General features: G+C 53.8%; 2 protein-coding genes across 3 annotated transcripts; one reads left to right on the top strand and one right to left on the bottom strand.

The window, feature by feature from the left end:
• Window positions 1–341: 341 nt before the first annotated feature.
• Window positions 342–3,429, bottom strand: TMEM258 (transmembrane protein 258). Its single transcript, XM_039253576.1, has 4 exons — window positions 3,325–3,429; window positions 1,721–1,830; window positions 1,028–1,164; window positions 342–447 (listed from the first exon to the last, which is right to left on the bottom strand). The coding sequence occupies exons 1-3, from the start codon at window positions 3,325–3,327 to the stop codon at window positions 1,038–1,040; spliced, it is 240 nt and encodes a 79-aa protein (XP_039109507.1). The 5' UTR covers window positions 3,328–3,429; the 3' UTR covers window positions 342–447; window positions 1,028–1,037.
• Window positions 2,900–8,654, top strand: FEN1 (flap structure-specific endonuclease 1). Of its 2 annotated transcripts, none has more exons than XM_039253575.1 (2): window positions 2,900–3,060; window positions 6,746–8,654. In XM_039253575.1, the coding sequence occupies exon 2, from the start codon at window positions 6,767–6,769 to the stop codon at window positions 7,907–7,909; it is 1,143 nt and encodes a 380-aa protein (XP_039109506.1). In that variant the 5' UTR covers window positions 2,900–3,060; window positions 6,746–6,766; the 3' UTR covers window positions 7,910–8,654. The 2 variants fall into 2 exon arrangements, with proteins under 2 accessions (XP_039109506.1, XP_039109505.1); XM_039253574.1 differs by lacking the exon at window positions 2,900–3,060 and adding an exon at window positions 3,649–3,796.
• The last annotated feature ends 4,195 nt before the right edge of the window (window positions 8,655–12,849 follow it).

Raw genomic sequence — 12,849 nt, forward strand, 5'->3', positions numbered from 1 at the left:
GGGGACAAACTGAGCCTTGTGAAGGTCCCCAACCCACAGAAAGGAGAGTACTTTCAGAGGGTGGGACTGGTCCAGGGCAGACTGGACTGGTGGGGGTTCCCAGAGAAGTCTGGTAAAAACAACTGAAGAGGCTAGAACTGGTCCTTCCCTATCCACAGAGTCTTCCGTTCCAAGGACAGACCCCTTCCCTACACCAGCCTCACCCCTCCCAGGTAGAAAGCAGGGCTGCCCAGCGGCAGGGACCATCTGAAAAGGCAGAGGATAAATGGAAAGGGGTGGGACCGGGGAAGTCACGCAGTGCCAGCGCCGACCCACCGCGGCAAAATGGGCACCAGACAGAGGACAGTCACACATCTGCCTTTATTATAAGCAGGTGGGACACTTCCGGTGACGGTAAAAAAATTACTTTACAAAAGCAGGAATTCAGCAAAGCAGCCCGGCTGGAACCTGAAAAGAGGAGAGGGGTATCAACCGACGACCCTCCTTCCTGCCTCATTTCCTCACTGAACCCCTGTGCCCCTGGGGCAAGGGCTGACGGGCATGCTACTCTGGAACTGAGCCACCAAGGCGGATTCTCAGGGACCTGGTTGGTGGATTATCTGCAGCGAGGGTTTCTGGGTTTGTGTAATCACTTAGTCAAGATTTCCTTTGATGACAGAAGACATTCAAACTTATGGCAGTGGCACTCCCTGCAGCAAAGTGCGAGCCCCAGGCTCTGACCCCCTTCAGTGGCATGGGGCGTGTACGAACACGAATGGTATTACGTGGGAAGCCCGCACCTGCAGCCCCACGGAGTACAGCCCAAAGCCAGATCAAGGCCATGGGCAGTGTGCAGGACTCAGAGTGACAACAGAGGTCACAGATCCCTGCCAGGGACAGGGAAGGAGGCACGGGTGTCTGGTGTCTGTCTGGTGTCCCTATCCACTGCCGAGTCTGTCTCCATTAACCAAAGGGTCACACAGGCTGGAGGACCCCCCAGTGTGGACGTGGGAGGCTTCTCCAGGGCCCGCCCCGTCCCAGCTCTTACCCCTGGGAGCTCATACGTAGATGCCAACCCAGAGCAGCAGGAAGAGGACTCCAAAGCCCATGAAGAGTGAGGCCACCAAGGAGATGAGGAGCTCTTTGTAGATATCGCGGGTGTACTTGGTGGAGGTAACTTCATAGCTGGTGGGGTGATCAAGGAGAAGTAAAGGGATGGGACTGCGAAGGACAGGGGGCCTGGCCAGGGCAGCTCTGGCGAAAAGGGATGGGGTAAGGGCTTCCTAGGAGGCTCGCCTGGCTCAGTGCAGCCAGGAAGAGGGGCCCTGGAGGCAACCTGGACTCTGTTGCTTCATACCAGCCCTCAACCACTCATGAAGAAAGTCGGGCCCAGAGGGGCTGGGTCACTTGCCCTGGGTCACACAGCCAGTGAACTGAGCAACTGGCCCTGGCCCTCAGATCTCCTGCCATCTAAGCACACCCCTCCTCTGCCACTCTTCCAACTTCAGATCCCCTATCCCCAACCTCCCGTCCAGCCAGGCCTTCTGTTTGCAGTCCTCAAACTGAGCTCACCTGAACTTGGGAAATAAGGCCACAGCCTGACCCTGGACAGCGACAGCTTTCCTTCCCCCTCTCCCTGCATCAGAACCAAACTGGCAGGGTGCGTGTGCCCAGCATGGGTTCTCCCTTGGCTTCCCACACCACTAAGTCTGGCCCACTGGATGCTCAGTTAAAAGGATACACGAAGAACCAGGCGGTAAAGAACATGCCAATGGCCAACAGCACCACAGTCAGATGGGGGAAGACAGCCGGGTTCACTGGGCTGGTGTATCTGCTCATGGCCTCGAGCTCCTAGGGGAGGGCGGGGGGGTCAGAGCTATTGGAGAATCCCAGGACTTCCCCGTGAGGGGGAGTGTGAGGTCATCCATCGATGGGCCGCATCCTGCAATGACTGTTAAAGGTCACTTTCGGCCTGGGAAACACGGAAATCCTTCAGAACCAACATCAAGTGACTCCATTTGGAAATGACAACAATTACATCTTAAACTGACGTGACACTGGGTCTTTTTAAGATGAGACAAGAAGGGCAGCTGAGAGTCAGAAGCTGACACAGAAGGTGATTGGTTAGCTATAGATCAGTGGTCCCTAACATTTTCTGAGGCCAGTGAGGACTATGGAAAAAAAAAAAGGTGATAAAAGGTATGGACTCTGCCTGGAAAAAAAAAAACACATGCAACAAAAAGTCTGCCTATAATTTTAGGAGCTTTACGGACCATGTCCTGGAAGTCAGAGCCCAGACCAGGACTCAGATCTCAACTTCTACCTCTGTATTCTTCCCACTACACTATTAAGGAGTCTCGGCATCCACCGGCCAAAGACATCGGTTAATAAACTGGCTCTCCCGAATGAGTCTCTGTAAAGGAGTCATAACACCCCTCGCAGGGCTGATGGAGGGTTTCAGAAGGGTGACGAATGTCAAAGCATCTAGCTCACTTCCTGGCACAAAGCGGTTGGTTCCACAGGTGTTTGTTTCCTTCCCGTGGTTACAGGGAAGATTATGAGCTAATGCTAGGGAAGGAGGGGCTGTAAACGTAAAGTTCTGTACAAATGTTAATTCCCATTGTCACTCACCAGCCAACGCTCCTAAAATCCCGAACATAACAACTCTAGAGCAATAAATCAACCCCATTGTTCTAAGAGACACTGGAATTCAATTCAGTAAACATTTATGCCGCCCCCCCCCCCCCAAATGATAAAGACAATCGCTGCCATTTATGAAGCCTCCAATCGCAGGCCCTGTGTTTGGCGCTGGGAATACAAAGATGAATAGACATCACCCCAGAGCTAACTGCACGTCAGATGGTGGTCACTAGGAGGCGTGGCAGATAACAAAGAAGTCCGTGACATGTGGCAAGATGTCTGTACGTGGGTTGTGGGAGCTCCCAGGAAAGAGAGCGGCCAAGTGCCTGAGAGAGGGAAGTGCTTCACCAAGAAGGGGACATCTGTCGTGGACCTTGTAGGATGAGTACGAGATCCGCAGGAGGGAGAACCTTCCAAACAGAAATAACGGCTTGATCACAGGTAACAGATAAAAGCTCGAGGTGTTAAAAATGCACCGCAAGAGGGTCACCCTTAAAAATCGCGGGATCAAAACCTCAGCCTAACTTAAGAGTCCGTGACAAGGGGCTTCCTTCCCTTCCCGCCCCTCAGCCCAAGCCGGATATAGGAGCCCCCCGCTGTCTGGATCTCGGGCGTCTGAGACCTTCGCGAGAGAAACGGGGGTAGGACAGGCCCCGCGGGGGTCATCATCACAGCCCTGTTCGGAACACCCCTGAACCCTCTCACCATTTTGCCAGCCAGGTACAGGGCAATCCACCGCTCCGCCACAGGAATAACACGTAGGCAGGAGCAGGCGCCTTATTCAGGCGGAAGAGGAAGTGCGCCCGCGCGCATGGCATCGTGGGATTTGTAGTCCTGTGGTTTCCGAGGTAGCGGGAGCCGGGGCCTGTGGGGCCCTGACGTGGAGTTGGGGCAAGCAGTGGAGAAGGGTAGGGCAGAACCGCTGGGAGGGTTCGTTGCCCCCCGCGGGGGTACTGTTTTCAGAAGGGAAGCTGGCCGAGGGCGTCTGGGCCTGCACTACGCTTCCCGGGAGGCTGTGCGCGGCGGCGGGTCACGTGATGGGAGCGCGGGCTTTGGAAGGCGGCGGAGCGGGAGTGCGTCCGCAGCGGTGCTGAGCAGCTTACGGGGCCGGGCACGGTCCTGGGCGACACCGGACTAAGCGCTAGCTGTCGAGGAGGCCTTGGGCCCTAAAGGCCAGGTAAGACCCCACGGGGAGCACCTCCGAGGGCGGCGGAGTCCTTCCGGCGCTGGGTGCTGGGGGCACCGTCCGCCGCGCGCGGGGCACAGGCCGGAGCGCGGGCCTGCCGCCTTCCAGCTGTGCGACTTGGGCCGGTCGCCGAAGCAACGAGCCACTTACTTCGTTCGTGGAAGGCGGGAAATAGCCTCCTCTTTCTGAGCCCGTTGTGTATTTTAACCGAGATCCTGGCTGAGAAACGTTTTGTAAACTTCACCGGCTGCCACCCCTTTCCCGCCTCCCTGGGTCGGGGGCCGTGGGAGGCTAAGCCAGCAGGCACTGTCCCCTCCGTGCGCATTCTGGCAGAGCTGCCGGCCTGAGGCCGGACCCCGAGGATTGAATGGCTTGTGTGGGAGGAAGGATTCCGAGCGCCCAGTTATGCCTGGAGCTGGAGGGCGCCGCTGAGCGGCAGTGAGAAAGGGCAAGCCTTATCCCAAGCTTTGTGTGGGCCCCCAGACTGCGAGGGCAGGGCGGGAAGCAGAGCCTGGAAGATCTTGACGCCAGGTGGAGGTGTTTGGACTTGAGCAGAAGGGGGTATGTGACAGCGTCATTTATGCTTTAGAAAGAACGCTTTGAAACGTGGGAACAACTAAAAGGTCTAGTATATTTCTTGGGAGTGTCGAACATGTACCACCTGTGAGCAGGCAGTGACTTTAAATGGCACCCCGAAATCCTTTTGAATAGTTAAACATTTAGTATTAAACTATAACTACTATGACACGGACATTATTGCTTAAGGTGAGCTCACTTTTTCAACTCGGTTTTTAAAACTGGTGGTGTCCATTTAAAGAAAATATTAAGTGAATACAAGTACAGGGTTGGGCTTTTTTTATTTTTTAAATTTTTTTAGCGGTTATTTATTTTGAAAGAGAGAGGGACACAGCACGAGTTGGGGAGGGGCAGAGACAGAGGAGAGAGAGAATCCCAGGCAGGCTTTTCATACTGTCAGCACAGAGCCCAACGTGGGGCTCGAAGTCACAAAACTGTAAGATCATGACGTGAGCCAGGATCCAAGAGTTGGACACTTAACCAACTGAGCCACCCAGGCGTTTCCCCGAGTAGAGGTTTTAGAAGTGGCAAAAAATTGTGAGGAGCGGGGGGGGGGGGAGCTGACCCAAGTTCAGGAAACACTGCCCTAGGAACTATTTTTCAAGGGGCCTAGAACCACAGAAGTGTGTTACTGGACAGAGCGACTGCAGCTTGCCAGGCTCCTAGATCAGGACCTGGGGTCAGGTGGGAGCCATGGAGTTCTCGTTCCAGACTCAGTGGTGGAGAGAAAATACAAAGGGAAAGACTTAAACCTCTGTGCAGCATCATGGTGGAAATAGAAACCAGTAGCAGGGCTGAGGGGAGACCGAAGGGACCCTCGGAGCAGCATGTGAGAAAGCCACATACCTCCCTTCAGATATGTTGTTTCAGGGCTGCTCTATCAGTCAGGGTCCACCAGAGAAACAGTAGGATCCAGGGTCCAGACATATATAAAGAGATTTACTGTAAGGAATTGGCTCAGGTCGTTGGAGAGGTTGGCCAGTTTGAAAACTAGAGGGCTGGCCCGGAGGCTAGAAACTCTTGCAGGAGCTGAAGCCGCAGCCTTCAGGCAGAATTTCTTTGGGAAATCTTCATTTTTGCTCCCAAGGCCTTTCAGTTGATCGAATGAATGAGGCCTACCCATATCCTTCAGGGTAATCACTGTTTGTTTTTCCTTTTTTTCTTCTTTTTTTTTTAACATTTATTTATTTTTGAGAGACAGAATGTAAGTGCGGGAGGGGCAGAGAAAAAGGGAGACACAGAATCCAATGCAGGCTCCAGGCTCTGAGCTGTCAGCACAGAGCCCAACGCAGGGTTTGAACTCGTGAACTAGGAGATCATGACCTGAGCCAAAGGCGGACACTTAACCGACTGAGCCTCCCAGGTGCCCCGGGTAATCTCTGTTTAAAGTCACCCGAATATTGGGCCATTTGGGTGGCTCAGTCAGTTAAGCAGCTGACTTTGGCTCAGGTCATGATTTCGTGGTTTGTGGCTTCAAGCCCCGCGTCAGGCTCTGTGCTGACAGCTCGGAGCCTGGATCCTGCGTCGGATTCTGTGTTTCCCTCTCCCTCTGCCACTCCCTCCCCAACTCATGCTCTGTCTCTTTCTGTCTCAAAAATAAACATCAAAAAAATAAAGTCACCTGAATATAGATGTTACAAAATGCCTTCACAGCAGCACCTGGATTAATGTTTGAGTAAATAATTGGGTGCTGCAGCCTAGCCACTGTTGACACATGAAACTAACCATCACAGCTGCTAAGAGGAGGGGAGCCAGAGGGACAAGCTGGGGATGGTCAGTGACTGGCATAAAGGTACAGAGGAGGATGGACACTCGTGTTTATTTTACCACCATACACGTTCAGCCGTGTACCATGCTTGCCTTTGTCCCCGTCTCACTCGTCATCTTCGGTTGGCCAGTCTTCGCCTGTCCTTCAGGTCCTGTCTTTATGGCCCATGGACGTCTCGGCCTGGGCCGGGCACTCTCCTCTGGACTTGGAGGGGCCTTGACGTCAGTTGTAGCCCCTACTGCCTGCTAGCCCTTTGCTGCCTTATCCACGAAACCTTAAGTCCCCGACATCGGCAGTGTCTTAATCTTCCCAACACCCAGTTTTCCTCCTGATACTCAGGAAGCCTTAGTATTAATGGAGTGGCCTCCCTTGCTCGCCTGTAACGTCCCTCAGAATGGTGACTTTGTCCTCTGCCATCTTTTCATCTTCTCTGGGCCCTAAGTGGTGTCCTTTTTTGTTGTGCTCAGTTTGCTCAGTCAGAGGCATGGGAGCTGGTGAGCTGGCACCGGGTCTAACCCCTGCTCCTTCGCCTCCCTGGAATTCCTCCTTTTCTCACTTTACCCCTTTCTTTTTTCTTTTTTCTTTTTTTTTTCCAGCCGTCTCTCCTCTCTCTTGCTATGGGGATTCAGGGCCTGGCCAAGCTGATTGCTGACGTGGCCCCCGGTGCCATCCGGGAAAATGACATCAAGAGCTATTTCGGCCGCAAGGTGGCCATCGATGCCTCCATGAGCATTTATCAGTTCCTGATCGCCGTCCGCCAGGGCGGGGACGTGCTGCAGAACGAGGAGGGGGACACCACCAGCCACCTGATGGGCATGTTCTACCGCACCATCCGCATGATGGAGAACGGCATCAAGCCTGTGTACGTCTTTGACGGCAAGCCGCCGCAGCTCAAGTCGGGGGAGCTGGCCAAGCGCAGCGAGCGGCGGGCCGAGGCCGAGAAGCAGCTGCGGCAGGCTCAGGCTGCCGGCGCCGGGGACGAGGTGGAGAAGTTGACCAAGCGCCTAGTGAAGGTCACCAAGCAGCACAACGACGAGTGCAAGCAGCTGCTCAGCCTCATGGGCGTCCCGTACCTGGACGCGCCCAGTGAGGCTGAGGCCAGCTGCGCCGCCCTCGCGAAGGCTGGCAAAGTCTACGCCGCCGCCACAGAGGACATGGACTGCCTGACCTTCGGCAGCCCCGTGCTCATGCGGCACCTGACGGCCAGCGAGGCCAAGAAGCTGCCCATCCAGGAGTTCCACCTGAGCCGGATCCTGCAGGAGCTGGGCCTCACCCACGAGCAGTTCGTGGACCTGTGCATCTTGCTGGGCAGCGACTACTGCGAGAGCATCCGGGGCATCGGGCCCAAGCGGGCCGTGGACCTCATCCAGAAGCACAAGAGCATCGAGGAGATCGTGCGGCGCCTTGACCCCAGCAAGTACGCCGTGCCGGAAAACTGGCTCCACAAGGAGGCCCAGCAGCTCTTCCTGGAGCCCGAGGTGCTTGACCCGGCGGCCGTGGAGCTGAAGTGGAGCGAGCCGAAGGAGGAAGAGCTTGTCAAGTTCATGTGTGGCGAGAAGCAGTTCTCTGAGGAGCGAATCCGCAGCGGGATCCGGCGGCTGAGCAAGAGCCGCCAGGGCAACACGCAGGGCCGCCTGGACGACTTCTTCAAGGTGACTGGCTCGCTCTCGTCAGCCAAGCGCAAGGGGCCGGAGCCCAAGGGATCCGCCAAGAAGAAGGCGAAGCCCGGGGCAGCCGGGAAGTTCAAACGGGGAAAATAAAGTCGTTTCCCCTCACACCTCCCGGGCCCCAGAGTGTCGGCCTCTCTGTGTCCTTGAGCGCCCACCCCGGGGAAAGCTCTGTGGGGGTGGGGGCGGGGGGGGGCTCGCTGCTTCCCCTTCCCGATAACGCTTTCCCTTCTCTACTTGATCTTGCGGCTGGAAGGCCACAGAGGTACTTTGTTTTCTTCTCTTTTAGCTCAGGAAAGTGTGTCAGGCTCCTAACACCTCTCAGGCAACTTAATGGACACTGAGCCTCTTGTTAAATGAAAGGGATAGTAACAGGTTTCGAAGAGGGAGCGGGGGATAAGCGGTAGAGACAGAAGTCTGTAGAAAAGTGATTTCCTGACTGGCCCCACTGGTGGCTGATGGGAAGGGGGGTGGTGGCACCAGACTGTGTTTCTCTCTGGCCCAGCCTTGACCGGCCCTGTAGGACACGCATCCAGAAGCCCCAGTCTTCTCAGATGGGGAGATTTCCTGAGAGGTAGGACGGGTGGGGAGCTGGGGTCCCCAGAGTTGGCCACAAGGGTCCGGCCACTGGCTGCGTGTCCTGGGGTGGGCGGAAACTGAAACCTGCTATGTAACTTGAGCCTTCACAGTGGTCCTTTAGAGGCATAAGATGGCCAAATGCTAATGGCTTCTCTGAGGCAGTCACCCGAGTTGAGACTTGGGGATGAGATGCTTATTTTCATGTGCTGTTTTTGTTTTAAATGTGTGAACAAAAGAGTCAATAAAATTATAAAAGTGGCCAGAATGTCACGTTCTTTTTTTTCTTCCGAGAGAGAGACAGCATGAGCAGGGGAGGGTCAGAGAGAGAGAGTTACAGAATCTGAAACAGTCTCCAGGCTCTGAGCCAGCTGTCAGCACAGAGCCCGACGCAGGGCTCAAACCACGAACTGTGAGACCATGACCTGAGCTGAAGTCGGACGCTCAACCAACTGAGCCACCCAGGTGCCCCCAGAATGTCACGTTGTTTAAGAACATTCAAAAACATCTCGAAGGGCACCTGGGTGGCTCGTCGGCTGAGCGTTCAACTTCGGCTCAGGTCACGATCTTGCATCTTGTAGGTTCGAGCCCTGCGTCCTCTCTGCCGACAGCATAGAGCCTGGAGCCTGCTTCGGATTCTGTGTCTCCCTCTTCCTCTGCCCCTCCCCCGTTCACACACTGTCTCTCCCTCATATAAATAAACATTAAAAAAACCCCAACAACATCTTGAGTGCCCCCAGGCTTCAGGCAGTAGGTAAGGTTCTTTGCACTGCCGGGAAAACATGCAGACGATGTTCAGGCAGTAGGTAAGGTTCTTTGCACTGCCGGGAAAACATGCAGACGATGTACATGTACCAGGTTCCAAGAGGTGTGAGAGTGGCCACTAGATGGCGCCACACTCCACAGAATGACCAAAGTGGCCTTGGCAGTAGGGAAGCCATTTGTAGGTGGACACCTAGTTTAACTTGCTGGGAAAGAAGTTTTAATAAACCGAACGCGTTCCTAGTTCTCCACCTGCCATGTGAGATAAAAGAGCTTCTCGGAGAAAGCCTCACAACCACCTCACAGCATCCGAGCATCTACCAGTTTATAAATCGTTAAAAACTGCACTTCAGAAGTCACTTTCTTGTCCCTCTTGTGACATCAAGTTCAGGTTGCTGTTTCCAGTAGAGATGGGATGTTTCACGAGTTGTATCATCCTGATAAAATTCGGCAAGGCACTGTCCTGTTTTGAGTCTCCACTTAGCATTCCTGTCACTGCTGGTTAAAGTTAACAGGGACACTTCAGCGATCAGAAATCTAAGCCGCTCGTGTTCCAACAGGTTAAGCAGGGACTGCTGTTTTCAAGATTTCTCATGGAGCAGCATGTTTCTCAAGTGAAGTCTTACATGGGGGGGGTCTCAGGATATGAGCTCTGGTTGAAGCAGGAGCGGGATATACTCTCCCCAGCAGTGCTCTCATAACTGGGGGGGACCCCGAAAACCACTGGTATAGACAGAAAGTTCTGTTTGAGGACAGGGATCTTCATTTTAGTCACTGCCATCTCCAGCAGTTGTAATGGATTTTCTCAGATGGGACCACACCACATAAGTAACAAGAAGGCTGAGTAATTTGATTCTAAGCCCGTGGTTCTGGGGACGGGGCTCCAGAGGCGGAAAGGTGCCTAGGGAGCGACCACCTCAGTTTAGTAGTTAAGGGCTGGTACCCTGTGGCAGTCAGAACATGCAGGGCGGTTTTTCCCCTTGTGTTCCCAGTTTGGCTTCTCTGGTCTTTTCTAGAAGTTTAAGCACCGCACGCTGCAGGGGAAACCAGTTCTACATACTTTTACTCGCATGTTCTAATATTCTTGCTCAGAGAGAGCTGTCACGATAGGATTGAGGTTAGAAAGGCATTGTGCCTGCAGGGAAAGATTTGGGCAGAAAGGAGACCTTCTAGGGAAGACTCATCCTGAGTCTAGAAAGTTCCAAAGGGCAGAATGCCTGCCTGGTGTGTCCGGCAGCCAAGCACTTGAACACAGGGGGCATGAGAAGGGCTTCCTTGCTGTAGCCCACCCGTGCCCTGTTTTTTCGGAGGATCCTGGTGTTTATCTGCCCAAAGGCCTTGTGCGAAGGGGGGTCTGGGGACCCCTGGTCAGAAAGAGCCGTACAGGTAGGCAGGAACATTAAGAGCTCAGGCCTGGGGACTCCCACTCACAGATGCATGAGCGCCTGGTGGATTGCAAGTGAACACAGCCTTCAGTTGGCCAAAATTAACTTTATTTTTCAGTTTTACTTTGAGACGGTGGTAACAAAATTGGCACAAAGGACACAGATGTGGAGCCTAATCAAAGAAACAAGGTGCACACAGAGGGCGGAACTCTAAAACACGGAGTTCAAATGTTAGTTTCTCCACAGTCCATGACTGGAGGTGACTTGTAGCCTTTAAGCCTGTTTTCTCGGGTCGCTGCTTGGACTTGAAATCACTGTTACTGTTGCGAATGGTCTGAGCCTTTGGTCACTGGGGTGTCCCTCTGTGGCCGTGTGACACCACACTGCTCTGGGTTAAGGACGGAAGGCCACGGTGGTTGCAGTGCTTTGAGGGCCCGGCCTTGGCTCAGTAACGTGTCACCGGATTTGCGCAGGTTGGCAGCCAGGCGGCTTGACGGGCTGGTGACCCCGCACTGAAACCCGAGGTAGCAGGGGGCCGGGGGCGGGCCTGGTGGGCCGGGGAGGGGGGAGGGGTCAGCACCTATTTGGAGTGAGGAAGCCAATGAAAGTAGAACGTTTCCATTCTACTTCTCATTTTTCTACCCACGCAATTTTAAACCAGGTTCTGGCCAAATGGAAAAGATCCGAGGGGGCTCTTGAAACCCGTCTTCCCCATGTTGTTGTCTCTTTGAGCTTTGTTTTGACAAACCTCTGAGTGATCCCAACAGCCACTGATGGCACCTCAAACCCCATCCCAACTTGCCTTAAGATGATCTTTATTCTCTCCTAAAACTAAACGCAGACTTTCCTGGGGCTTTTTTTCCTTCTACTTCTCTCTATCCACACTGCTCAACGTGCTTAGAGTAGATGCCGTTGGACGGGCATCTAATCCCCTCATCGGCACTGGAAGGTCGCAGGTGGGAGGAGGGAAGACGTGTGAGTGCGGATTGACAAACCCTGGCAGCTAAGGCAAGACTCCTGAGCACATTCCTCTGTTCAGTCTACAGATGGGTTAACCGGTTAAGAACCAGGAGATTAAAAAATGATCTTTCAAAATTAGACTGGTGGGCTTTTTAAGAGATTATCCTAAATTCCCACCTGGTCTCCAGCTGGGAAGGTTGCTTCAACAGCCGAAGGTTGGTAGTTCGCAAACTTCTGTGCGTTTTTTTATCTTCCTATCTCTGGTTTAGAACTGGGCAGTGATCCTATTTAACTCACTGTTCCTACTCAGAAGGGATAGTGTAACATAAGTTAGCTTGTAGAGAACGTCTTACAGCCCTTCTGTTCTCTATGACTGCAATCTGTGTTCCTCGATTCCAAGTCTCCCAACGTGGTCAACTTGTGCTAACTCCCATATTAAACTTGGAATTAATTACCGAATAATTCCAAGTTTAATACAGGCAATACAGTTTAATGCAGGTAGGGAGGCAAAGGGAAACCACTGGGGCCCTCCATTTGTTTCTAGGGGGGAGAGGACTCAGTTGCCCCCGTGGTCACTAGCTTGTGGATCAAGAAGTGGACGCTCCGGGGCACCTGGGTGGCTCAGTCGGTTCAGCGTCCGACTTCAGCTCAGGTCATGATCTCACGGTTTGTGGGTACGAGCCCCGCATCGGGCTCTGTGCTGACAGCTAGCTCAGCGCCTGGAGCCTGTTTCAGATTCTGTGTCTCCCTCTCTCTCTGACCCTCCCCTGTTCACACTGTCTCTATTTAAAAAAAAAAGGACGCCCCATCCCAGGAGGGTCCTGTTCCTTGGGTGGCAGTTACACGAGGTGAACCCAAGGTGAAGAAGCCCAGAGACTCTTCCTGCCGTTCTGGGAAGACGGAGGACCTGGATGGAACAGGGGCTCAAAACCGGCAGTGCCACGATCCCCTACAGTCAGATGTTTCGTTGCCACAGTCCTGGCCTTTGTCCTGCCCGCTTCTGGAAGTGCTTCTCCAGCTGCCTGAGGCAGACCTAGGTCCACCCTAGCCCTAGAGTTAGCTACGCCAGGCCTCAAATCTAAGCACCAATACTTCCTTCCTAAATCCTGCTCCAGAAGGTTCCACTGCTCTAGCTGCTGCCACCAGCCTGCGAACCTCTGAGGCGTGCATGTACGTGAGAGTGGAGAAGGCACAGAGAAGTGGACTGGTGAGATGGGCTCAGCCCTTTCCTGGCTGCAAATCTGTTTGTTTCTTAATGTTTATTTGTTTCTTTTGAGAGAAAGAGAGAGAGAGAATCCCAAGCAGGCTCTGTGCTGTTAGCGCAAAGCCCAGTGTGGGGCTCCGTCTCAT

Source organism: Hyaena hyaena, unplaced genomic scaffold (genome assembly GCF_003009895.1).
Source record: "Hyaena hyaena isolate Hyena2069 unplaced genomic scaffold, ASM300989v1 scaffold_456, whole genome shotgun sequence".
NCBI classification, from domain to species: Eukaryota; Metazoa; Chordata; class Mammalia; order Carnivora; family Hyaenidae; genus Hyaena; species Hyaena hyaena.